Below are 26,354 nucleotides of genomic sequence, written 5' to 3'. Positions count from 1 at the left end.
TGTATGTGAGCCAGCCCTGAGCTCTAAAGCTCGGGGTGACCCATGCTTCACTCCTTTCTCATGTGGTGCCCCCAAGTTAATGCGCATGTAGCAGAACGCAATGGACGTTAAGGTAAGTGCCTGTTTTTAATATTGGGAGGTGGGTGTGGACGGCTCTCCCCGACGCTGGCCACGCTTGGGGGGGGGTCGCCTGCCCCTCCCCCTCCAGGGTGTCGCTGTGGTTCCCAGGCAGTGAGAGAGCCTGGGACCCTGTGGTCCCCCAGTTGTATAAAAGGGGGGCATTGGGAATCCTCCCCGTGGCGCTCCTGGATAGTGCTAATGTAGCAGTGTTGCTTGCGAATTTTCGCCTCGAAAATCCCGTTTTCGTTTTTTGGCGAATTTTCACGAAAATCTTCAGAAATATTTGCGTTTTCAACCAGCATCGAAAATTCATTGTATGCGGATGCTTATGCCCTTATGCGGAAAAATGTCCACAATAATCCGCATGGAAATTCAATCTATGCGGACGTTTATACGGAAAAATGCCCGCAATAATGCGCAAGAAACTTCTCTGAATGCGGGCGCTAATGCCCTTATGTGGAAAATGTCCGCAATCATACGCAAGTAATGCGAAAATGACTGGCCTTAGGCGAAAATTAACGTGAAAAAATTAGATGGAAAATTTGCCTGTCAAAACGAAATTAGGCGAAAATTCGGTAAAAATTTATCGAAACAAATTTTTGCATTTTCGCTCATCACTGGCATGTAGCAGGGCGACTGCTTTGCAGTATTGGTTTTTTGAGCCTGCATAGTTTGGCATGCAAAAGCAAATGCATATTTGCATGAGCATTGCCTCATGAATAGCCAATTAGGCCAGATTTGCAAAGCCAGACTTGCTAGGGTAGGCCTCTTTTCCATGGACAGTTGATAGGCAGTAACATGCCTCTCAAACTCTTACAACTGCTCACTACTGCCTGGTAACAGCTTGCTGCTGCCTGGAAACTGCTTGTTGCTGCCTGGAAACTGCTTGTTGCTGCCTGGTATCTGCTCGCTGCTGCCTGGTAACTGCTTGCTGCTGCCTGGTAACTGCTTGCTGCTGCCTGGTAACTGCTTGCTGCTGCCTGGTAACTGCTTGCTGCTGCCTGGTAACTGCTTGCTGCTGCCTGGTAACTGCTTGCTGCTGCCTGGTAACTGCTTGCTGCTGCCTGGTAACTGCTTGCTGAGCACACAGCTTAACAGTCCGTGGAAAAGAAGCCTAAAACTTGGTGATTGAGCACGCATACATTTTCTCATGCAAAGTACTTCTTCTTCTTGCTCGAAGGTTGAGGCACTTACTCTATTATATATATAGATTGAGTCAGTGTTTAGCCATTATAAAATCGTTCCCCTCCCTGATTTACATTCTGAAATGTATCACAGGTTGTGACATCTTTGGTCTTGCCAGGTAATCCCTGCAGAATGTTAGTTTCTGAGAATTCCAAAGCCAATACAATTAATGTCTGGTGTCCCAGAATGCCTGGGGGGAGGGGTTTCGGGGGAGGATTATGCATAGCTTAACAGCCTAGGCTAAGCATTACTGGGCTACATATCAATATACAGCTATAGATAGATCTAGACAGTGGCCCTGGGGGAACATGCCTCCCTGCCCACCGGTGGTTATTAAAGCTGACGTCCTACTGAGTGTTAAACTCCAACTCCAACTGTCCTTGCACTTTAGCCCTGGTATAATACAAAGGAACCCACACTTTGTAATGATCAACTTAAGGAGGCACTATATTGGCATTCATTAGAATGCAGTCAATTATTCAGGTAACCTACTTTTACGTAACTATCCAGGTTTCAGCACCAGTAACACCATAGCTATATATTGATGTAAATCGTCATGTAAACCCCTCCCCCAGTGTTGCTTAGCCTAGGCTGTTGAAATATACGGATTTCCCTCCCAGAGCTCACTATAAACAAACTTTCCTCAGCTACACCTGACAGGAATAACAATCTTTTCACCTGTGATAAATCTCAGTTTGTAAATCGGGGAGGGGGGGGTGAGATTGGTGAGATTATTTTCTGTGCTGATTTGCTCAGCTGCCTGTGCAGGCAGGCAGCTTTTTGACCATTGTTTAGGTTTGCATGCTGCAGGACTCTGGAAAGAAGAGCTTCTGTCAGTTTTGCAGCTTGTGCTTGCAGAGGAATTTGCATTCGTTGTCATGCAAATTGCCTGGCCACATTCATTGGAGGCGTGTACTATAAGTACTATGTCTTTCCCACAATGCTTCGCTGTTCATAAGGATTTCGTCCTATGTAACACTCCTGGTGGGGTGTCAGCCTTACTCTCTGTTTGAAGATCAGCTTAGAGTAATTCCTGGAAACTGTACTAGGCAGATTTCCCTAGTGCAGTTAGGATTGTTTGTCTGTTTGCGATTGTCCTGTCCCAGCAGTGGTCGATAGGAAGTTGTTCTGATCTCTGTTCTTGGAGCATAGCTGGTGCAGCGGTTGCTACCAGCTATCTCTTCTGTTCTGCCTCTCTGGATCGCGCTAGCCACTTTTCGCTAGCGCTGTGGATCCTTCTGTTCTGTCTCCTGGGATCGCGCTAGCCACTTTTCGCTAGCGCTGTGGATCCTTCTGTTCTGTCTCCTGGGATCGCGCTGGCCACTTTTCGCTGGTGCTGTGGATCCTTCTGTTCTGTTACTCTGTACCTGGATCGCGCTAGCCACTTTTCGCTAGTGCTGTGGATCCTATCTCTCGCTTGTCCCTGTTTTCGTGTGTCTGTCTTGTCTGCTACGACCGCTTGCTGGAGGCTCGGTGAGGTAACCGTTAAGCAAGCGTTCGCGTCCTCTGTTTCATGTTTGTCTGTCGATGGTTAGTTAGGCGTGCTTGTCTCTATTGTGCTTATCACGTGGAGACCGCGCATAACCGCGTGCACTGTTGCGAATGAGTGCGGTGTTCGCGGTTAGCTAGCGTTTGTTATTTTCTGCATCTTCTCATTGTATTATTTGCTGTGCCTTTGCTACCCTTGTATTCTATTCTGATCTGCCTTGTGTCACGTCTGGCGATCGCACCTCTCGCGATCGTGTTCCTATTTCATATCTGCTGTTGTGTGTGCGCGGTCGCGGGGTGGCGACTGGATTGGCGCACACACATACAATCTGTCCTTTTGCTCGTTCTCATTCGCAATCGCCTCTCTTGCGATTGCGTTCTGCACTTCGTACAATTCCTGTCTGGCATTTGTGGAGGTACAGAGGATTGGTTCCTCTGCACTCCCCAGCGCCATCTGCCGACAGGAATTTCCCTCTACGGGTGCGTAGCACCTTTTGCTGGGTGCCTGCAAGTATACGCTTGTGGAGGATTTCCGCCGTGTCAGCGCATGCGTTGTGCGCTGATCACGGAGAAAGTTCCACAATCGTTACATTTTCACTAAAGTTCCTCTTTAACCGCTTATTACACGAGCAGCAATATATCAACGCCCCGAGACTTTATCTAAAGTTCCGGGAGGAATACATGATATTCTCTTCTGCTTCCTATGTGCACGCATGCCCCTGTCGCCAACCAAGCAAGATTGGTGAATGGGAACATGTTTTCCTGAAGCCAATCAAGTTGCCTGATTCATGATTGATACAACTGCATTGATCATTCATTAAAATTCTGTAAAAACTTCCACCTTCCCTTTAGCTTAGAATGCTGTGATTCCGCATTCTAAGCAGGAGGGAGACATTACATTTATTAGTGCATTAAAAAAATCCTATACTAAAAAGAAAACATTAATCCACTTCTGTCCCCTCCCACTCTCCCATATTTACAAAAATAAAAAACTTGTAAACGAAAGTGGTAGAATTTGAAAGAGAATAAATTGTTACGTTAGGGTTAGGGACTTAGCTTTTTCAATAGGTATGCCATGAGGGCGTAATATTGTTATTCTTGCAAAAACATGAAAAAACTACACCTTCATTTCCAGCTAAAATATTGTCACCATACATTATACTACATCATTTCAATGTGATGACCAGGACAAATAGGCAAATAACATGTGTGGGATTTATCTATAGTAGCCTTGTTTATTTTAAAGCTGTGGTAGTTAAAATTTGATAAATAGTGTATTTTTTTTGCTTTTTTACCCTTTGAAATGCATAGAAAATAAAATAATTACTAAAAAAAAAAAAAAAATATAGCCAATACAAAGCCTAATTTGTGGCAAAGATATAGATCATTTAGGCTACTTTCCCGCCAAGACGTATGGTCGCATAATGTGCCCCTAACGCAACGCATGGTGGTGTTGAAGTTGGACGTCTGACTGAGCCGCGTTATGCAGCTCTCAAAGCAGCCGCTCCAGGTTAGTGATAGAAAGTCCGGATCTTTTTAAGGATTCGGATCATTTGAATCGGTTCATTGAAAAGATCCGGATCTTTGAACCGAATCATTTGAATCATTTTACTAGGGAAGCAGACTGGGTGAAATGATTAGCAGGACAGGACTTTCCCTGCACTGTACATTCTGTATGTTCCTGTTTCTTACAGACAGACATCCACTGTGAACCGAATCTTTCATTGTGATGATCCGGATGATTCGACTCACAAAAAAGATCCGGATCAAATGAACGATTCATTCATGATCCGGACAACACTACAGTCGCACCAGGAGTCTCCACAGTGCAGTGAATTTTATTGCGCGCGCGACCTAGTGGACAGTGTCGTGCGCAGCGGGTTACGGCGGCATAGCTAGCATAGTTGCCCCAGTACAGGAAGTTTAGTTGCCCCAGTATGGCTAGTATAGTTACCCCAGTGTAGCTAGTATAGTGCCCCAGTATAGCTAGTATTGTGACCAGTATAGCTAGTATAGTCCCAGTATGGGTAGGTAGTGCCCTAGTATAGCTAGCATAGTGCCCAGTATAGCTAATATAGTGTCCAGTATGGGTAGGTAGTGCCCCAGTATAGCTAGTAAAGTGACCAGTATAGTGCCCCAGTATGGCTAGTAAAGTGCCCAGCATGGCTAGGCTAGTATAGTTACTCCAGTATAGCTAGTATAGTGCCCCAGTATGGCTAGTATAGTGCCCAGCATGGCTAGTATAGCGCCCCAGCATGGCTAGTATAGTGCCCCACAGCATAGCTAGTATAGTGCCCCAGCATGGCTAGTATAGTGCCCCAGCATGGCTAGTATAGTGCCCAGCATGGCTAGTATAGTGCCCCAGCATGGCTAGTATAGTGCCCCAGCATGGCTAGTATAGTGCCCCAGCATGGCTAGTATAGTGCCCCAGTATGGCTAGTATAGTGCCCAGCTATAGCTAGTATAGTGCCCAGCATGGCTAGTATAGTGCCCAGCATGGCTAGTATAGTGCCCAGCATGGCTAGTATAGTGCCCAGCATGGCTAGTATAGTGCCCCAGTATAGCTAGTATAGTGCCCCAGCATGGCTAGTATAGTGCCCAGCATGGCTAGTATAGTGCCCCAGCATGGCTAGTATAGTGCCCCAGCATGGCTAGTATAGTGCCCCAGCATGGCTAGTATAGTGCCCAGCATGGCTAGTATAGTGCCCAGCATGGCTAGTATAGCGCCCCAGCATGGCTAGTATAGCGCCCCAGCATGGCTAGTATAGTGCCCCAGCATGGCTAGTATAGTGCCCAGCATGGCTAGTATAGTGCCCAGCATGGCTAGTATAGCGCCCCAGCATGGCTAGTATAGCGCCCCAGCATGGCTAGTATAGTGCCCAGCATGGCTAGTATAGTGCCCAGCTATAGCTAGTATAGTGCCCAGCTATAGCTAGTATAGTGCCCAGTATGCGTAGGTGGTGCCCCCGCGGCCGCCGCTTCTGTTACCTTATGAGCGGGCGGCCGCTTCCAGATTCCCCCAGGCGCCGCTCTCCTTCATGCAGTACTATCTCATCCTATAACAGCAGCGCGTCTTGCGTCTGATGTAAGGAGGGAAGGAGGCGGGACAGCTGTAGGAAGGAGGCGGGGCTTCCTGTAGCGGCGATATGCATCGCCGCTACCATGGGAACCGCTGCCCCGCCTCCTTCCCTCCTTACAGCAGACGCAAGACGCGCTGCTGTTATAGGAGGAGATACCATAGTACTGCATGAAGGAGAGCGGCGCCTGGGGGAATCCGGAAGCGGCCGCCCGCTCATATGGTAACAGAAGCGGCGGCCGCGGGGGGAGAGGCGAGATGACAGACCCACCGCGGCCCAGCTGGAAACTGCCAACGGACCGGCAGTGGGCCGCAGCCCGGTGGTTGGGGACCCCTGCCCTAGGGGACATGATAGACGTGTGTTTGTACCTTGCCAAGCATACATATATTTATTTTATTATTTTTCTGCCTGAGAGTTAAACATTCAGGTATGCAAGTGACAGTTTCTCTCCAGTCAGGATCTGGTTGGACTATAGTGCAACCCTAACTGATAATGAATTACAGCCATAAAATAATGGCAGAGAACAGCTTCTGAGTGCAGAGAATAGATAACAAAGGTCAATCTCACTAATATTATAAATGGGAAAGTTTGGATGTTTGTTAATCACGCAACAATGGCTGAACGGATTTGAATGAAATTTGGCACACATAGTACATTACCTGGAATAACATATAGGATACTTTTTATCCCCATAACCAAAAAGTGGGCGGAGACAAATCCAAATTTCACTGGGAAAATGTAAACTGCAGCCATTCTTACACTGTTAATTGCAGGGTTCCTAAACTTTGCCCAAATGGTCACTGGGTGACTGAGATTACTAGTTAGAAAAGTGGGTGGAGCCAACATCAGCCAAATACATACCCGGACAAAGCCGGGTCATCAGCTAGTAGTTAATATATTTTAGCACTGGGACACTAAGACCGTGTGAGACTGCAATTTATATGAGACTATACATTAAACCTACTGGTACTTTTTTTTAGCTTTTACAAAGGAAAACGATACTTTGGGATACTAAAAAAAAGTAATTTTTTTCAGGAGTAGGAGGATAGATATCGTTTATTTCCACATTGGGTTTCCTTTAATAGGTACTTGAAACTGTGTGACTATAAGTTAAAATTATGATAAGATAAATACAGAAATTATAGCTACAAAGATGATCCCGCTCCAATATGTTACAGTTCTTCTTTATTTATGGACATAACCAAAATAAAATACCATCACATCTCAAGCTTGAGATGTGATGGTATTTTATTTTGGATATGTCCATAAATAAAGAGGAACTGTAACGTATTGGTGCGGCACCATCTTTGTAGCTATAATTTCTGCGGGCCTTGCTGACCTGGTCCTGCACGGTCTATTGCTTGTGGGGTGTAGCGGTGTCCACCACAGATAAATACAGAATCAGATCGCTTATTTAATAATACAATAACATTTGTAAAGCGCTTTTCTCCCATAGGACTCAAAGCGCATAGTTGTGTCTCAGATCAATACAGGGTTGCAGGCTGGACTGTGTTACAGTGGAGATATGTTGCAATAAGTACTGGACTTTATGTAATCTATCAAAAAAAATTGTGCAAAAATGCAGTGTCTCAAAAATAGTACAAAAACTTTATTGATTCAAAACACACAACTTGACATGAAAGATCCATGTAACTTGAATAAAGAAGCTCAATAAAGGCTTATTCAAATTGTTTGGCTGGCAGAAAAAAGGACCATATTGGTAGAATTGGCATAATGGTTGAATTGGCGATGACACTAGATCGTTTCGGACTGAATATGCCCTTCGTCAGGCCAAAAAAAACGAATTTACAATTTCTGTGAGACGTCAGCCAGTGTCAGGAACCAAGAGAGCAAGACACGGAGAAAAGGCACCTGAGCTTAGCAGGTACACAATGTGCAAATCCACTGGCACTACATAGAGGAGACAGCTAGGTGTGTTACACGGATCTTTCATGTCAAGTTGTGTGTTTTGTATCAATAAAGTTTTTGTACTATTTTTGAGACACTGCATTTTTGCGCAATTTTTTTGATATATTACATAAAGTCCAGTACTTATTGCAACATAGATTATATGGGTATAGTGGAGCACCAGCTACATGGACTGGACTTTTTTGCCTTTAAGTTTTCAAGGACAGTACCCACAAAATATATTTACGGAGGATATAGTCAGGCGTTTATAAATGCCAGAGGTGGATTTTCAGTTTAGTCTTAAATGCTTCCAGGGATGGTGCAATCCTGATCGCGTGTGGCAGGGAGTTCCAAAGTGTAGGGGCAGCATGACAGAAGGCTCTGTCTCCAAAGGTTTTGAGGTGGACTCTGGAGGTGACCAAGGTGTTACGTCCTTTTGATCTAAGATTGTGGGGGGTGTGATGCAGTTGCAACAAGTCCTTCAGGTATCCAGAGCCCAGATTGTGCAAGGTTTTGAATGTCAGTAAGCCAATGTTAAACAGAATTCTCCATTTTATCGGTAGCCAGTGGAGTGAGCACAGGGTTGGTGTTATGTGGCAATGGCGGGGTTGGCTCGTTAACAGCCTTGCGGCAGCATTCTGTACTAATTGCAGGCGGCGTAGGTCTTTCTTATGAAGGCCTATGTAGAGAACATTGCAGAAGTCCAACCTTGATGTGACGAAGGCATGAACTAGGGTTAGAAGATCCTCTGAAGGAATGAGGTGTTTAATCCTTGCAATGTTCCTTAGTTGAAAGAAGGAATGTTTCAAAACAGCTGAGATTTGATTCCTGAAGCTTAATTTCCCATCAAACCGTACTCCCAGGCTGCACACACAGTCTGAGTTGTTCAGGTCTGAGCTCCCTATCCTTAGCGGTGTTGGTTGAGACTGGGGCTGCTTTGCTGTTGGGCCCTGACCTTTGATAACAAGAACCTCAGTTTTGTCAGCATTAAGTTTTAGCCAATTTATATTCATCCACTCCTGAAGCTCAGCTAAGCATGCGTTTATTTGTGGAGTAGGGTCTGTGATGCCAGGTTTGAATGACAAATATAGCTGGGTGTCATCAGCGTAGCAATGATATGTCAAGCCATGTTTTTGTATGATTTCTCCAAGTGGCAGCATGTATATGGTGAAAAGTAAAGGTGATAATATCGCGCCCTGGGATACACCATATTTTAATGGTACAGGGTTGGAGAGGAAGGGCCCTAAGGCTACCCTTTGTGTTCTGCCAGCCAGGAAAGAGTTGAACCACCGAAGAACAATGCCATCTTTGCCACAGTACTCTTGCAGCCTGTTAAGCCAGATTTCATGATCAACTGTGTCAAAAGCCACTGAGAGGTTGAGCAAAATCAGGATGGAACATTGGCTTGTTCATGGATATTTGGGCAATCAGGAATAAAACTATATTATCCTTCATCTTATAACCAGATAGTCTGCCTAAAATGTAATGCACATTTTAGCAAAGAAGTTAATAACTGGTTATTTGTTGGTATGTCTGCAATTAGTAAGAGTTATTTGCTTTAACTTTTGTGCTGTCTTTGTAGATCATTGCGCTAGGAACCAGATCTTCATCTCCAACCTGCCGCCAGAGACTGAGAGAGTAAGCTGGGGCCTATGTGTGTTTAACAACGAAACATTTTACAGTGCTGCAATATTGAAAAATGATATGTATATTAACCACTACACGTTCCTGGAGGTAGATTCTACTTCCAGGATAGTCCCCTTCCCTACTGGATGTAGAATCTATGTCCTACATTAAAACGTGCAGCGTTGCGCTCCTTTGCTGTACGTACGCTTCTGCTAGCGCTTGTGCACCCGAAAAGTGAATGATTGTTGTTGTAGCAATCATTCTGCAAAAGTAAAAATAAAAAAAAGTTTTTAAAGTTTTTTTTTCAAGATTAAAGTGACAGTGTCACACTTGAGGGCTGATTCACACAGCGGTACACGCGTCATTTTTCTGCGGGTTGTGAAAGCTTTGTTTAAAAGTGATCAACCGCCAATCCATTGAAATGAATAGAAGTGATTATAGAATGACGGTTACGGCTTCTTGCGTCATACGTAAACACGCTGCGCTAGATCCCATCCTCTCGTCGTGGACGCTACATGTACCGTTTCCTGTCGGCTACATCGGCTAAGCGAGCCACTGGCAGCAGTCCTGTAGTAGCCTGTCTGAACCAGGTCTAAAAAAATAGTTTGCCTTCCCCCACACCCTTGGGATCAGATGATATCACTATGGCAACTGTTTGGGGACCCAACTCTGTATAGATGCATCGCTATGCTATTGCCTAGCAGTGTATCTGTGCAGCACTGGGGACCCCAAACTGTGCATGATAGTGATGGCATCCAGTCACTACAGATGCACGGACGATAATGGTATACTACATGCCCAACTAGTGATGAAATATGTCATATGAAGTGTCATTTTAACCACGACGGGCCAAATAATAGATTTTAAAGACAATCTGTACTGTCCGATTTGTACAATAAAAAACATACCAATCGAGTCACTGTGATCTCCTGGATCCCTCTTTGCCCTTTCCGCCGCTCCCCGCCCGCGATCCTGGCTTTTAATCGGCAGTTGTAGGCAGTGTTTACAAACAAAAAACATGGCCGCTAACCAGGAAGTGATGTATGTGTGTGTGTGTGTGTGTATATATATATATATATATACAGTGGGTTGCAAAAGTATTTGGCCCCCTTGAAGTTTTCCACATTTTGTCACATTACTGCCACAAACATTAATCAATTTTATTGGAATTCCACGTGACAGACCAATACAAAGTGGTGTACATGTGAGAAGTGGAACGAAAATCATACATCATTCCAAACATTTCTTTTACAAATAAATAACTGCAAAGTGGTGTGTGCGTAATTATTCGGCCCCCTGAATAAGTCAATACTTTGTAGAACCACCTTTTGCTGCAATTACAGCTGCCAGTCTTTTAGTTTTGCAGAGAATAATGGGCAAGGATTTCAGTCTCTAGATGTGCAAAGCTGGTAGAGACATACCCTAAAAGACTGGCAGCTGTAATTACAGCAAAAGGTAGTTCTACAAAGTATTGACTCAGGGGGCTGAATAATTACGCACACCCCACTTTGCAGTTATTAAAAAAAATGTTTGGAATCTTGTATGAAGGGGGAAAATGAAAAGGTGTTTATTTTCTACATGTATGCCTATTTTTCTCTGTTAAATGCTTACAAAATGTAACAATTCTTGGAAATATATACTACCCCCCCCCCCCCCCCCCAAAAAAAAAGAGGAATATACAGTATATCACTTTGACTGCATAAGTAATAAAAAAGGTTATTATTATTAAGCGGCACAGCTTAAGTGTCAAAATTGTCAGAAATGTATAGGCTAAAAACCCCAGAGTGGTTAAAGTTCAAGTTCAACTTTCTTTTTTTCAACGTTTTTTTTTTTTTTTTTTTTACAGCTTAAAGGAATCATCAATCGTTTTATGCTACCTTTAGATATACTTACCCAGGGCTTCCTTCAGCTCCTTGCAGCTAACATGTCCATCGCAGCATCCCCGCTCGTCTGAGTCCCTCGGCGTCCTCCCGAGGTCTGCCCTTCAGCCGCGATCAGCCCCGGTAATTGACTGAGTCATATCAGTCCAAGTCTGCAACAGAAGGCAAAGACTGGACCCGACTGAGCCTGTTACCGGGGCTGACCGTGGCTGAACGGCAGACCGCGGGAGGATGCCGAGGGACTCAGACGAGCTTATGGGGCAGGAGGAAGCCCCGGGTAAGTATTGATTCTTTAGTTCTTTTGATCTCTGGTACACTTAGTACTGTAGGCTTACACCCCCCTAGTGACCAGGCTATTTTTTCACAATTCAGGCCACTGCAGCTTTAAGGCCTCACTGCAGGGCTGTACAACTCAGCACACAATCGATCCCCCGCCCCCTCTTTTTCTGCCCACCAACAGAGCTTTCTGTTGGTGGGCTCTGAACCTTGCCGCCCTGTTTGTTTATGTATTTGTTTTTATTTTTAAAATAAATTAACTTTTTTTTTTCATTTTATATTCAGCCCTCCCTCCCCCAACCAGCCAATCAAGGCGATCGGCTGTCATAGGCATCAGCCTATGACAGCCAATCGCTCTTGTGTCTCCCAGGGGGACAGCCATGTCACACAGCTGTCCCCAGTACAGCTCCGCCGTAGATTGCAGCGCTGTACCGTGTAAATAGATGGCTTACATTCTCCTAGCGGTTATCGCCGCTGGGAGACTGATGACGGAGCGGAGCATCAAAACCCCTCCCCTCCTGCAAAACCGCTCCCCAGGACTTCACGCCAATTGGTGTTGAGTGGTTCTGGGACTGCCCCCGCGACTACGCCAATTAGCGTGGAGCGGTCACAAAAAGGTTAAAAGAGGAGCTGTCAGCCATACTATCTCAGAAAAAAAAACCACATATATAAGTAGATAAATGCCTGCTCTACTTATATAACATATCTATTTCACTGTCTACATTTTGATTAGTAATTTTTTTTTCTACAGTAAAAAAAGAGAAAATCCTTCTTAGCGTTTCCCATTTTAACTGTGACTATTTTGAAGCCAATCCTGATGTCATTTCCTCCCTTACTCTCCTCTGCCTGATTGTATATGCATTGCCCGCCCTCCACTATAGAAAGTGCATTGTCTCAACATGTGAAATATTGGCCAATCAGAGAGGAACAGAGGTGTGGGAGGGGAAAACAGGAGGAAAATAGGCTTCCGCCAATCAGGCTGCATTAGTTAAGTCTGAGGGTAAAAGTAGAGAAGCAAAAAAGGACAACCCAGCATGCCCTGCAACTTCCTTTGTGCGTCAGATGCACCAAATAAGAATCAGGTAAACTGGGGAATGATCATTTATCAACAAGAAAAGTAATAGTGATTTTAACTTTTGGGTTGCCTGGTTAGCATCCTTATTACTTGCTTACCAGATAAAAATAAAGAATTGATTTTATGCCCGACAGTTACACTTTAGGCCCAATACGCAAGCTCAATCAATGTCGCCCAATCCCTCAGGTGACATTGCAGGGCCGAGGCTGTGCAGTTTGTGTCCTGTTCTATGTGGGGGGTGACGCAGGAGTGACATCAGTCGGTCGACGGCTGCCGTATGGAGCTTTAGTCTTGGCAAAACACTGGCTGCCATCATTTTGCCCAATCATGCCTTTTGGTTTTGTCTTCCAGGCTGACTTGGAAGAACTGTTTAAAGACTTTGAAGTGCAGAAATTGTACCTGTACCGTCGTGAATTTTGCAGGTGAGAGATTTCCAGCAGATTGGTGTGAAATCGATCTTCGCAGCCTACTATCGTTCTTTTCATCTTTGTTGCAGTTTCGCCTTCATAACACTGAGCACCTGGAAGGATGCCCAGCTGGCGATAAGGAAATTCCACCATTTGAAATTCCTAGGCTGTCACATCAGCTGCCACGTCAGCAAATCCAAGAAGAGCGTCAACACAAGCAGCGCACCATCCCAGACGCCCAGTCTCAATCAGGTAGCGCTTGTGTCACCCGTTTGTGTAAATTGTTTACCATTCCTAGGGGAGAGATCGATTATGTGCCCCTTTTGGGGGATCATCATTTCAGCACAGATATTTGGACTTCTTATACTTTCTTATGAAAGTTTTATCAAATAGCCTATTTTTGGTAATCTACTGTGGAAGTCCTTGGCCCTTATTTCAATTCACCTTTTCTCCTAAGTTTTCCCCTAGGTAATATGTTCACACCTTATTGTAACGATTGGTGTCAGCAAGGCAGAATCTGATTATTAGGTGATCTGCAGTATCACCTATAATACAGATATATACCTGATTATAAGGTGATCTGCAGAATCACCTATAATGCTGGTATATCAGAAGTTGCCGTGACAACAAATACAGAAGGTGTAACAGGTGTAGCCACACACAGGAGATGTATAACGAATAATACTTGGTGCAACAGTAGAACTGATAGCTAGCAATAGCCTCACCAGAGGAACTGGTAAGTATATCAGTATAGAGACTTTCACCAGAGGAGCTGGTGAGTGTATCAGTACAGAAGCCCTCACCAGAGGAGCTGGTGGGGGCTATCTGTATGGCGGCTTTCACCCGAGGAGCTGGAGGATGTGATTAGTACAGTAGCCCTCACCAGAGGAGCTGGTGAGCACTATAGTACAGAAGCCTATCACCAGAGGAGCTGGTGGATATACACAATACAGTAGTCCTCACCAGAGGAGCTGGTGGGTACTATTAGTAAAGAACCTCACCAGTGACAAGGGCTCACTGGTGAGTAGAGTAGTCAGACAGATCGGTTTGGCAACAGACAGGAAGATACAGTACAAAGTCGGCAGGCAAGAGGTTAAAGGTATTTCAGGCAGAGTTGGCAACAGGATCAGATGGGCTAAAGTACAGAGACGTAAAGCAGAAGGGAAGTCAGAAGAGAGCCAGAGTCATACACAAATAAACAAGCAATATATCAATAACAATGATAATCCTAGTCTGTGTGAAATCCCCGGTTTCCTCCTGGATCAAAGCACACCGGATCTATCTAAGGGTCTGAGTGCTAACACGTAGCATCTGCAACAGCAGACAAAGAAGGACTGAATCCTCCGGGCTTAAAGAGAATCTGTATTGTTAAAATCGCACAAAAGTAAACATACCAGTGCGTTAGGGGACATCTCCTATTCCCCTCTGTCACAATTTCGCCGCTCCCCGCCGCATTAAAAGTGGTTAAAAACAGTTTTTAAAAGTTTGTTTATAAACAAACAAAATGGCCACCAAAACAGGAAGTAGGTTGATGTACAATATGTCCACACATAGAAAAATACATCCATACACAAGCAGGCTGTATACACCCTTCCTTTTGAATCTCAAGATATCATTTGTGTGTTTCTTTCCCCCTGCAATTCTCATGCACTGAAGTTTCAGGCTGCTCTTTTCTTCCTGCAAACAGCTTTGCCCTTGTCTGAATTTCCTCAGTATGTGAAAGCCCAGCCAGCTCAGAGGACGATTTATCCAGCTTGTAAAAGATAAGAGAGAAGCTGCCCTAATCTAAATAATACACAGGCCGTGTGCAGATAGGGGCCTGGAAGGGGGAGTTCATAGCAGAACCACAACACTGAAGAACTTGGCAGCCTTCCAGACACAGGCTGACAAGTCTGACAGGGGAAAGATACATTGATTTATTACAGAGAGTGTGGTGTGGTAGTAGAAAGTGCTGCAGTAAGCCAGAACACATTAGAATAGCTTTTGGAACTTGTAGGATGATAAAAAACAGGATGTTACGGAGTCTCTTTAAGAGCCGCAGCACGCCCCCCTGCGTCCGGCCAATCGGCGGCGGCGGGCGCATGACGTGACGTCAGCCGACCCGCAGGTCAGCTGAGCCGCCTCCTTGCCGCATAAAGTCTGTGATGGTGCGCGCGCGCACGCGTCACAACAACCCTATGAGCAGCTGACAAACCCGTCCTTGGCGTGCTAGACGCCGGAGGCACGGGTGACATACTGGCCGGCGGAATGGAGGCAGCTGCGGAGGACGCCAAACTACTCGCAGCTGCTTCCTCCATGTCCCCCTCAGACCTACTGGGCAGTATCTACTTTTTGGTACTTTTTTCAGTTGCAGAGTACTGAAAAGTTATTTTAAACAGAGGGCCCATATGCAATTCACTTTTTCACCTGAGTTTTCTCCTGGGTGATAATTTTAAACTTGTCAATAAAATGCCTTTTAAGCCACCAGAAAGCAAGAACAGATTGCGCCGCTCACAGGGGGAGGTAGAGGGAGGGAAGGGGAAGGCGGCCAGGAAGCGCTGCGGAGGGGGGCTTTGAAGAGAGCCCCCCCCCCGCAAGCGCAAGCAGCCGGCGGCGATCAGACCCCCCCAGCAGGACATCCCCCTAGTGGGGAAAAAAGGGGGGAAGTCTGATCGCCCTGGCTGCTAGCTGATCGGTGCTGCGGGCTGGAGAGCCCACGCAGCACCGATCAGCAAAACCACCCGGTATCCGGAAGTGGTTAATATACCAGCAAGCAAGAACATGCTCAAAATAATTTTGATAGTACTTTTTCAATTACTTTTTGGTACTTTTTCAATTGCAAAATGCTGAAAAGTTATTTTAAATACAGGATAAAAAATTTTCACCTAGGAGAAAAAGTGAATTGCATACAGGCCACTGTGTGAGGTAAGTTTTTTCTTGCCTTATTATCTCCAGCATGATCTTAGTGAATTGAGGCCACTGTCTTATTTTGGGGAAACCCAGAAGGAACATAATCTAAATGTTGTAATAACCAGGATGGATAAAGAAATACAGTGGTGTGAAAAACTATTTGCCCCCTTCCTGATTTCTTATTCTTTTGCATGTTTGTCACACTTAAATGTCTCTGCTCATCAAAAACCGTTAACTATTAGTCAAAGATAACATAATTAAACACAAAATGCAGTTTTAAATGATGGTTTTTATTATTTAGTGAGAAAAAACTCCAAATCTACATGGCCCTGTGTGAAAAAGTGATTGCCCCCCTTTTTTAAAAATAACTTAACTGTGGTTTATCACACCTGAGTTCAATTTCTGTAGTCACCCCCAGGCCTGATTACTGCCACACCTGTTTCAATCAAGAAATCACTTAAATGGGAGCTATCTGACACAGAGAAGTAGACCAAAAGCAACTCAAAAGCTAGACATCATGCCAAGATCCAAAGAAATTCAGGAACAAATGAGAACAAAAGTACTGTAATTGAGATCTATCAGTCTGGTAAATGTCATAAAGCCATTTCTAAAGCTTTGGGACTCCAGTGAACCACAGTGAGAGCCATTATCCACAAATGGCAAAAACATGGAACAGTGATGAACCTTCCCAGGAGTGGCCGGCCGACCAAAATTACCCCAAGAGAGCAGAGAAAACTCATCCGAGAGGCCACAAAAGACCCCAGGACAACATCTAAAGAACTGCAGGCCTCACTTGCCTCAACTAAGGTCATTGTTCACGACTCCACCATAAGAAAGAGACTGGGCAAAAACGAGCTGCATGGCAGATATCCAAGGCGCAAACCACTTTTAAGCAAAAAGAACAAAGGCCCGTCTCAATTTTGCTAAAAAACATTTCAATGATTGCCAAGACTTTTGGGAAAATACCTTGTGGCCCGACGAAACAAAAGTTGAACTTTTTGGAAGGTTAAACTTGTCAATAAAATGCCTTTTAAGCCACCAGAAAGCAAGAACAGATTGCGCCGCTCACAGGGGGAGGTAGAGGGAGGGAAGGGGAAGGCGGCCAGGAAGCGCTGCGGAGGGGGGCTTTGAAGAGAGCCCCCCCCCCGCAAGCGCAAGCAGCCGGCGGCGATCAGACCCCCCCAGCAGGACATCCCCCTAGTGGGGAAAAAAGGGGGGAAGTCTGATCGCCCTGGCTGCTAGCTGATCGGTGCTGCGGGCTGGAGAGCCCACGCAGCACCGATCAGCAAAACCACCCGGTATCCGGAAGTGGTTAATATACCAGCAAGCAAGAACATGCTCAAAATAATTTTGATAGTACTTTTTCAATTACTTTTTGGTACTTTTTCAATTGCAAAATGCTGAAAAGTTATTTTAAATACAGGATAAAAAATTTTCACCTAGGAGAAAAAGTGAATTGCATACAGGCCACTGTGTGAGGTAAGTTTTTTCTTGCCTTATTATCTCCAGCATGATCTTAGTGAATTGAGGCCACTGTCTTATTTTGGGGAAACCCAGAAGGAACATAATCTAAATGTTGTAATAACCAGGATGGATAAAGAAATACAGTGGTGTGAAAAACTATTTGCCCCCTTCCTGATTTCTTATTCTTTTGCATGTTTGTCACACTTAAATGTCTCTGCTCATCAAAAACCGTTAACTATTAGTCAAAGATAACATAATTAAACACAAAATGCAGTTTTAAATGATGGTTTTTATTATTTAGTGAGAAAAAACTCCAAATCTACATGGCCCTGTGTGAAAAAGTGATTGCCCCCCTTTTTTAAAAATAACTTAACTGTGGTTTATCACACCTGAGTTCAATTTCTGTAGTCACCCCCAGGCCTGATTACTGCCACACCTGTTTCAATCAAGAAATCACTTAAATGGGAGCTATCTGACACAGAGAAGTAGACCAAAAGCAACTCAAAAGCTAGACATCATGCCAAGATCCAAAGAAATTCAGGAACAAATGAGAACAAAAGTACTGTAATTGAGATCTATCAGTCTGGTAAATGTCATAAAGCCATTTCTAAAGCTTTGGGACTCCAGTGAACCACAGTGAGAGCCATTATCCACAAATGGCAAAAACATGGAACAGTGATGAACCTTCCCAGGAGTGGCCGGCCGACCAAAATTACCCCAAGAGAGCAGAGAAAACTCATCCGAGAGGCCACAAAAGACCCCAGGACAACATCTAAAGAACTGCAGGCCTCACTTGCCTCAACTAAGGTCATTGTTCACGACTCCACCATAAGAAAGAGACTGGGCAAAAACGAGCTGCATGGCAGATATCCAAGGCGCAAACCACTTTTAAGCAAAAAGAACAAAGGCCCGTCTCAATTTTGCTAAAAAACATTTCAATGATTGCCAAGACTTTTGGGAAAATACCTTGTGGCCCGACGAAACAAAAGTTGAACTTTTTGGAAGGTGCCTGTACCGTTACATCTGGCATAGAAGTAACACAGCATTTCAGCAAAAGAACATCATACCAACAGTAAAATATGGTGGTGGTAGTGTGGTGGTCTGGGGTTGTTTTGCTGCTTCAGGACTTGGAAGGCTTGCTGTGATAGATGGAACCATGAATTCTACTGTCTACCAAAAAATCCTGAAGGAGAATGTCCGGCCATCTGTTTGTCAACTCAAGCTGAAGCGATCTTGGGTGCTGCAGCAGGACAATGACCCAAAACACACCAGTAAATCCACCTCTGAATGGCTGAAGAAAAACAAAATGAAGACTTTGGAGTGGCCTAGTCAAAGTCCTGACCTGAATCCTATTGAGATGTTGTGGCATGACCTTAAAAAGGCGGTTCATGCTAGAAAACCCTCAAATAAAGCTGAATTACAACAATTCTGCAAAGATGAGTGGGCCAAAATTCCTCCAGAGCGCTGTAAAAGACTTGCTGCAAGTTATCGCAAATGCTTGATTGCAGTTATTGCTGCTAAGGGTGGCCCAACCAGTTATTAGGTTCAGGGGGCAATTTCTTTTTCACACAGGGCCATGTAGGTTTTGTGTTTTTTTTTCACTAAATAATAAAAACCATCATTTAAAACTGCATTTTGTGTTCAATTATGTTATCTTTGACTAATGGTTAACGGTTTTTGATGAGCAGAAACATTTAAGTGTGACAAACATGCAAAAGAATAAGAAATCAGGAAGGGGGCAAATAGTTTTTCACACCACTGTACATTTGTGAGTTTAATTTATAGTTAGCACTGTTTACTGTAAACCTATAATGGATGTAAATGGAGAAACCGTGTGTTACATTGTATCTAATGTGTCACTTTGACAAATAAACTTTATTTATTCTTGAATGTAAACTTAAAATGTATTAGGTCGAATGACTTTCATACAACCCACCTTGCACCATTCAATTTCTGACAAAATTTATCTGATTTTTTTTTCAACCCTTCCAATCGATTTTAAGCAAGAAAAATGACAATTTCGATCAAATTCATTGATCCCCCACAAAAATGTATCTCGATTTTTATACACAATCGATCATTTTAATCGAATTGGGGTAAAATCGAACAGAAAAATTGTAACATGTGTGGCCACCAGAGTGGCTGAAAGTTTAGTGACTGAATACTGGTTAAGGCTTTGCCTCTGGCACAGGTGATCTGGGTTCAAATCTCAGGTCTTTCTGTTCAGTAAGCCAGCACCTATTCAGCAAGGAGTTCTTGGTCAAGACTCCCTAACACTGCCTATAGAGCACGCCCTAGCAGCTGCACCTCTGTCGCTCTGAGTCCGCCAGGAGAAATAAGTGTTATTTGTCTTGAATTTTTCACAACTCTGGCCTCAGAGCTTTGGTAAATCGAATCATTTGGTTTTCTTATGTTTTCAGGAACTGGAGAAGTTTCCAGACTTGAAGATCCCCAGTAAAGGAGGTCCATATGATTCTGTTGGTATGAAGAACATGCATTGTAGTCTTGTGTATGGGAGTATTTATTGATCCAAACCCTGTGTATTTAGTGGAAATGATGAATTCCCTCGGTTTCTGCATGACTTGGTCACAAGCATTAAAGCTAATGGGAACCGGGGTAAAAAAAATAAAAAGTCAGATACACACCTAAGGAGAGGGAAAGCTCTGTCCTAATGAGACTTCCCTCTCCTCTCCCGGTGCCCGGTCCCGCGCAGGATCCCCCGTAGCAGTATTCGACCATTTCGGTCAAATACTGCCACTTCCGCCGCCGAAGGGAGGTTTCGGAAGTCTTCGGGAGCACTGGGGCTCCCGAAGACGGGCCACTGCATACTGCACATGCGCGATTGCCCGCTATGACGCGCTCGTGCGTGCGCAGTATGGAGCCGCCGGCCTTTTGGGAGCCTGAGTGCTCCCGAAGACTTCTGAAGTCCCCGCGGCGGCGGATTTGCACGGAGGATCCACCGGGCACCGGGAGAGGAGAGGGTAGGCTCATTCGGACTCGGAGCCTTCCCTCTCCTTAGGTCAGTATCTGACTTTTTTTTTTTTTACACTGGGGTTACATTAGCTTTAAGGTAACACTTCTGACGGTCGCTTGATCATCAGTTGGCACCTCCATATATCCCTACGTTTTCTCTCTCTCTGCTCTCTCCTTCCTTTTCTGAACACGGGATCCACAGTCCCTGCATCTTCTACACTACTTGTGGTGCCTGCACAGCAATCACTACCCACTATATAGTAATATGCTCACCCCGCCGCCCTCCGTCACTGGCTGTCTTCACCTGTTCCTAGTTCTTTGGGGCAAAACAGGTAAAAAGGGGCGCCTCCGTTGGCCACAATATTAAAAGCTGCAATTAGCAGCTATAAATGGTAATGAGCAGCTAAACACAGGATGTTAAAAATATGTCTGCTTGCATGAATGCAGGAAGTGGACATGCTGCAGATTTATTGCAGGATTTGTATCAGCTGTAACAAATAAATGTTTTACTTTAAAGGTCATTATGCTGTTGCTTATATTTTAGAGCAGAGAGGAAGTTCTGAGTTCAGGTCCGCTTTAAGGTTAGGCTCCTTTAGGTGGAGGGTTAAGGTTAAGTATAACATGGGTGTTTCCCAACCCTGTCCTCAAAGCTCTCCATCAGTACTTGTTTTGCAGAAATTCCCAAACATTCACTGGTGGGGTCATTGGTGTCTCAGCAGAGCTGATTAAAGCGGTTTAAAACCCTGACATAATATTCAATGAAAACATGTTTTCCTACTTTTTATATGCCATACGGTTATCATATTTGCATTTGTATTATTATTCATTTAGAAGTTATAGGTTTCTAAAAGTGCATTTTTTTGCTTTGTGAGCTGACTTTGCACTTTATTAAGAACTGGTTTTATTCATTGCTGTATTGCAGCCAGACATGCTTTCAGTGTCTCTCTGTCTCCTGCAGCTTCTCCACAGTCAGAGAATGTGTCACATTCCTCACTTGATACATTTAAGTAAACACAATATAACATTATCTGAAGTTCGGATGCGGCAGCATTTCACTGCACTGAACTTTCACGCTCTGTGTGTAACCCTTCCAATGCTGGTCAAGTAAAAAAAAAAAATGCTGGTTGCATATAATATGCTGTAAATAATGTTTTAGTGCAAAGGTGAAATGCAGGGTTATATTCCGCTTTAACTTCCTCTGTGGAGTTTCAAAAAACATGCACTGTTGGTAGTACTTGAGGATAGGGTTGGGAAGCCCGGCGTTTATTGAATTCATGTGCTGGGGCATGCCTATGGGCGTTGGTTTTTTTTCGGAGGCTTGGAGAAAAATGGTCTTCCACTTCTGCTGCGGATCTACCCAAATCTTGACTCAACAAGTCTACTGCTATTCCAGCTTCTGATTCAGTCACCTTTTAAAGAAAACCTGCAACAAAAAAATGTTCCCCTGGGGGTACTCACCTTGGGAGGGGGAAGCCTCAGGGTCCCAATGAGGCTTCCCCCTCCCCTGTAGCCGCAGTGCAGGCAGTCCAGCGTGGCTCCCCCGAAGTGCCCGGAATCCTCCCTCAACAAGCCTGATAAGCGCTGATTTATTTACCTTTCCTGGCTCCAGCGGGGGCGCTGTTGAGGCACTCAGCGCGGAGATAGGCGAAAATAGCCGATCTCTGTCGGGTCTGCTCTATTGCGCAGGCGACTTGCGCCTGTGCAGTAGAGCGGGCCGACAGCGATGGGCTATTTCCGCCTATCTCCGAGTGGAGAGACAATACTGCGCCTGCGCTGGAGCCGCTTTATCTCCGCCGCCGTGGGACCGTGGAGGACGGGGGAAGCCTCAATAGGATCCGGAAGCTTCCCCCACCCGAGGTGAGTACCCCTCAGGGGAAGTTTTTTTCATTACAGGTTTTCTTTAAGGAACCAATTGACAGATGCTTAGAAAGCTTTGCCAGAACCGTTTTTCCACCGGGGGGTGCTTTCTCTTGTCGGCTCAGACGTGAGTCAGTGAGGCCTTTCTCTGAAGACTGTGTAGCTTTGGCAGGTCTGGTAGCCACTGCACACCAGTATGAATGTTTTCTCAGAGACGCTAGACTTCCCACAAGAGCTGTCTCTGCCTCAGTTTTCTGTTTCTCAGGAACCTTGTACCCGAAACGTCAGTCTGACGACCTTGTCTCAAAAAAGTCTCTGGTTGGTATTCCTTATTCTCGATGATGTCATCAATAAATAACTGATGGGAAGAGAATCCACATTCTAGGCTTATTACCCATAGTTCCCCGTCTGAATGACTACTGTCTTTGTTTCTTTAGGATGTGATCACACACTTAGGAAAATGTAAATGTTCTCAGCCATCCTGTAAAATAAACCTGTGATGGCAGAATAAAAAGATTTGATACTTACCCAGGGCTCTCTCCAGCCCCATGAGCACTGATGCGTTCCACGCCGTCTTCCCGAGTGCCTCCGTTCAGCCGCAATCAGCCTCGGTAATCTGTCTCAGTCGCACCAGTTGGCTCTTCTACGCATGCGTGTAGGGGCCGTGCATGCACAGAAGACAGATTACCGGGACCGATACCAGGAGAACGGAGGCAATCGGGAGGACGGCAAGGGACGCATCAGTGCTCATGGGGCTGGAGAAAGCCCGGGTGAGTATAAAATCTTTTTATTCTGCCATCACAGGTACAAACAAAAATGCAGATTGGCATGGGGAGGGTGGCAACCACAGGACCGCCTAACGCCAAAAGTCGTCAAATCCTGGGGCGGAGTTTTACAGTAGATCGCGTGCGCCGATGTGCGTACATCTACGCGTCAGTGATGGAGCTCAGCTCTGTCATCAGTCAGCTGCTAGGAGACTGTTAGACATTTACATTGTACAGCGCTGCAGTCTACAGCAGCGCTGTACTGGGGACAGGACAGCCGTGTCACTCGGCTGATGCCTATGAGAGCTGATCGCTGTCATTGGCTGTCAGGGGGAGCGAGGGAGGGGTTAAAAAATAAAGAAAAAATAGTAAAATTTAATTTAAAAAAAAAATAAACAAACATGCCAGCAGGGATCAGAGCCCACCAACAGAAAGCTCTGTTGGTGGGCAGAAAACAGGGGAATCACTTGTACGCTAAGTTGCAGAGCCTGAATTTGTAAGAAATAGCCTGGTCACTGGGGGGGGGGGGGGGGTGGGTGTAAGCCTGTGGTCCTGAATTTGGTTTTCTTTAAGTTACTTTCAAGCGCCCCCATGGCTTTCATGTGTTATTGCATGTGACTAAGGCCCGGTACTCATTGGCCTTAAAAACTGTCGCTAAACAGACCGGATCCTAACGGGGATAAACAGACCCTGTGTTAATCAATAGGATTGCTCCGTTAGAACGGATCTGCTCAGCTCGTTTCGCCGAGCAGACTGCAAGTTTGAGTCTGCAGGAATTTTTCAGTATCCACACGTCAATCGCATTGACCGCTAAGGAAGCAGAGAGTCAAGGATGGAAAACCGATGCCTTTTGAAAACGTATCCACTCTGAAGATCAGTTTTTACACTGATAATTTTTTATACATGCATGTGTGAACCTGCGCTTAAAGTGAATGGGAAATGGCAATTAAATAAGAAGTCAGATACTCACCTAAGGAGAGGGAGGCTCTGGGTCCCATAGAGCATTCCCTCTCCTCTCCCGGTCCCCGTTGTTGCGCTGGCTCCCCCATAGCGGTATTCGACCGTTTCGGTCAAATACCGCTGTTTCCCTGCCGAAGGGAGGCTTCGGAAATGCTTCGGGAGCCCGAGTGCTCCTAAAGACGGGCCGCTCTACACTGCGCACGCGTGAGCGCCCTCTATGACACACTCGCACGTGTGCAGTATGGAACCGCCTGTCTTCAGGAGGACTCTGCTCCCGAAGACTTACGAAGTCCCTCGCAGCGGAGGATGTGAAAAGGAGAACTGCGGTCTGACCGAGGGCACCGGGAGAGGAGAGAGAAGGCTCATTAGGACCCGAGCCTTCCCTCTCCTTAGGTGAGTATCTGACTTTTATTTAATTATCGATTCCCATTGGCTTTAAGTCAGGAATTACTGCAGCCAGCTGGGGGCGTCTTAGAGCATCTGCCATGTTTGTTTGGTTGATTTTCGTGTCTGATTTACTGTAGGTATTGCCCTCAGTCTTTTGCATAATCATGCCCTGGAATTAACAATGTTTGTAAGTACAAAACCCCAGCTTTTGGCTGGACCTCAATTTTAAATGATTAAAGGGAATCTGAAGTGAAAATAAATGATTGATATAATGAATTGTATGGGTAGTACAGCTAAGAAATAAAACATAAGCAGCACAGATATGAGTCTGATATTGTGTCCAGTACAAGAAGAGTTAAGAAACTTCACTTGTTACAGATGCAAAAGAGCTTCACTGAACTGTAGGACCAAAACAATTCTGGACAGCACTGTCTTTTGAAGCTCTTATCTCCACTGCCTCTCATTGTTTCTTGTTCTGCCTGTTCAGTAAGCCAGCACTAATTCAGTAGGAGACCTTTGGCAAGTCTCCCTTACACTGCTACTGCCAATAGAGCGCGCCCTAGTGGCTGCTGCTCTGCTCTGGCGCTTTGAGTCCGCAAGGAGAAAAGCGCAATATAAATGTTATTTGTCTTGTCTTGTTTGTTTATGGTTTTCCTACAGAGGACAAGTTGAAAAGGTCATTAGCTCTGCTCTGTTTTATAGTCTAAAATACAGAGTGTAGTTTGTAAACTAAAAATATTAGAGACTGATGCAATGTTATAAAAAAAAGCTATATAACTGAAAATAAAAATATGAGACTATTTTCTTAGCTGCTAATGTTCTACTAATTATCCGTACTGCACACACAATTTATTATATCATTCGTTTTTTTTTCGCTTCAGTGTCACTGTAAGTGCGTGTGTATTTATTTGTATTGAAATGTAAGGATGCGGGCGGAGGTGTTCTGATCTTGCCTATTCCATTTTACAGGCACCAAGAAGTACAAGCTCTTTGTGGACAACCTGCCTGGAGACGTCACAGAGGTGATGATTACCAGTACTTCTCCCCTTTTGTAGTTCTGTATTTTTCACTTTCTAGCCCTCTTTTTCTCTTTCTTCTTTTATTTATCTCAAAAGAAGCAGTCATGGTCTGTTAAAGAAATGTAGATAGATATTCAGTGTTAAAGAGAAACTTCACCAAAAGAGGATAGTAGGGGGGCACGGTATGGCAATGTGAGACGTTAAAAAATATAGTATAGGCCAAGAAATGATTGATACTCACTGCTTAATTTGTTGTTTGATCCACCATGAGCCTGCAGGTCTCCATCTTTACTTCTGGCAGGCATGGAAAAAAAAAAACCTGACAGCACAAGCTGCCCTCATCTGTAATCCCACCCACTACATATGTGATAAGTTAAAGAGAGCCCGAGATGGGCTCAAAAAATTAAAAATACTACCTGATCCAGGGGGTGTGTGCTGGTTACCACAGCAACGGACAACAATAGGTGTCTGTCGCTGTGCCAGGGGTCCTCAGCGGGCAGCGTGAAGCTACAGAGACGTAAAGCAGCTGCAGCCTACACACATCTCAGTAACGGTACGATCGTGCCGTTACAGCTGGATTGTTCCTCGCTGAGCGGATGGAGGGGAGAAGTATTAGGAACCCATTCTACAGTTACAGATGCCTCCTATATGAGGATGGATTATGCGATTCGGCGTCAGGAAGGTAAATCTTCCGACGTGCCTCATTAGGTTTAAATGGCTAGTGGCAATGTAAAAAAAAACTTTTGATCAGCGAAAATAATTGTCATTAACAACGTTTCATAGACTAATACTTATGTTAAAGGCACTTAAAAGGAAGAAATTAACCATAGTGCCCCTTTAAGTGTCCACAGTCTGGCAAACATTAACCTGAACCACATGCTAAGCCCCTCTCCCATCACCCCAACAAGACTCAGTGTAAATTCTCATTAGGATGGATGATGAACATCTGATATCGACTGATTTCTGCATTGCCGCCTTTCAGTATCAGATCAGATTTCC

The 26,354-nt window shown here is 44.8% G+C and overlaps 1 protein-coding gene across 2 annotated transcripts in view; it reads left to right on the top strand.

The window, feature by feature from the left end:
• The window catches only part of TDRD10 (tudor domain containing 10), a 109,506-nt gene that overhangs the window by 51,349 nt on the left and 31,803 nt on the right, over positions 1-26,354 (top strand). For both annotated transcript variants that reach the window (XM_068252324.1, XM_068252322.1), the window contains exons 11-15: positions 9,361-9,416; positions 12,987-13,057; positions 13,132-13,294; positions 19,816-19,876; positions 25,306-25,358. In XM_068252324.1, the coding sequence (XP_068108425.1) occupies positions 9,361-9,416; positions 12,987-13,057; positions 13,132-13,294; positions 19,816-19,876; positions 25,306-25,358 (404 nt within the window). The remainder of the gene's footprint in view (positions 1-9,360; positions 9,417-12,986; positions 13,058-13,131; positions 13,295-19,815; positions 19,877-25,305; positions 25,359-26,354) is intronic.

This window comes from Hyperolius riggenbachi, chromosome 9 (assembly GCF_040937935.1).
Source record: "Hyperolius riggenbachi isolate aHypRig1 chromosome 9, aHypRig1.pri, whole genome shotgun sequence".
Classification (NCBI taxonomy): Eukaryota; Metazoa; Chordata; class Amphibia; order Anura; family Hyperoliidae; genus Hyperolius; species Hyperolius riggenbachi.
Note: the sequence above shows the minus strand (reverse complement) of the source record. Positions and strands in the feature narration are given on the sequence as shown.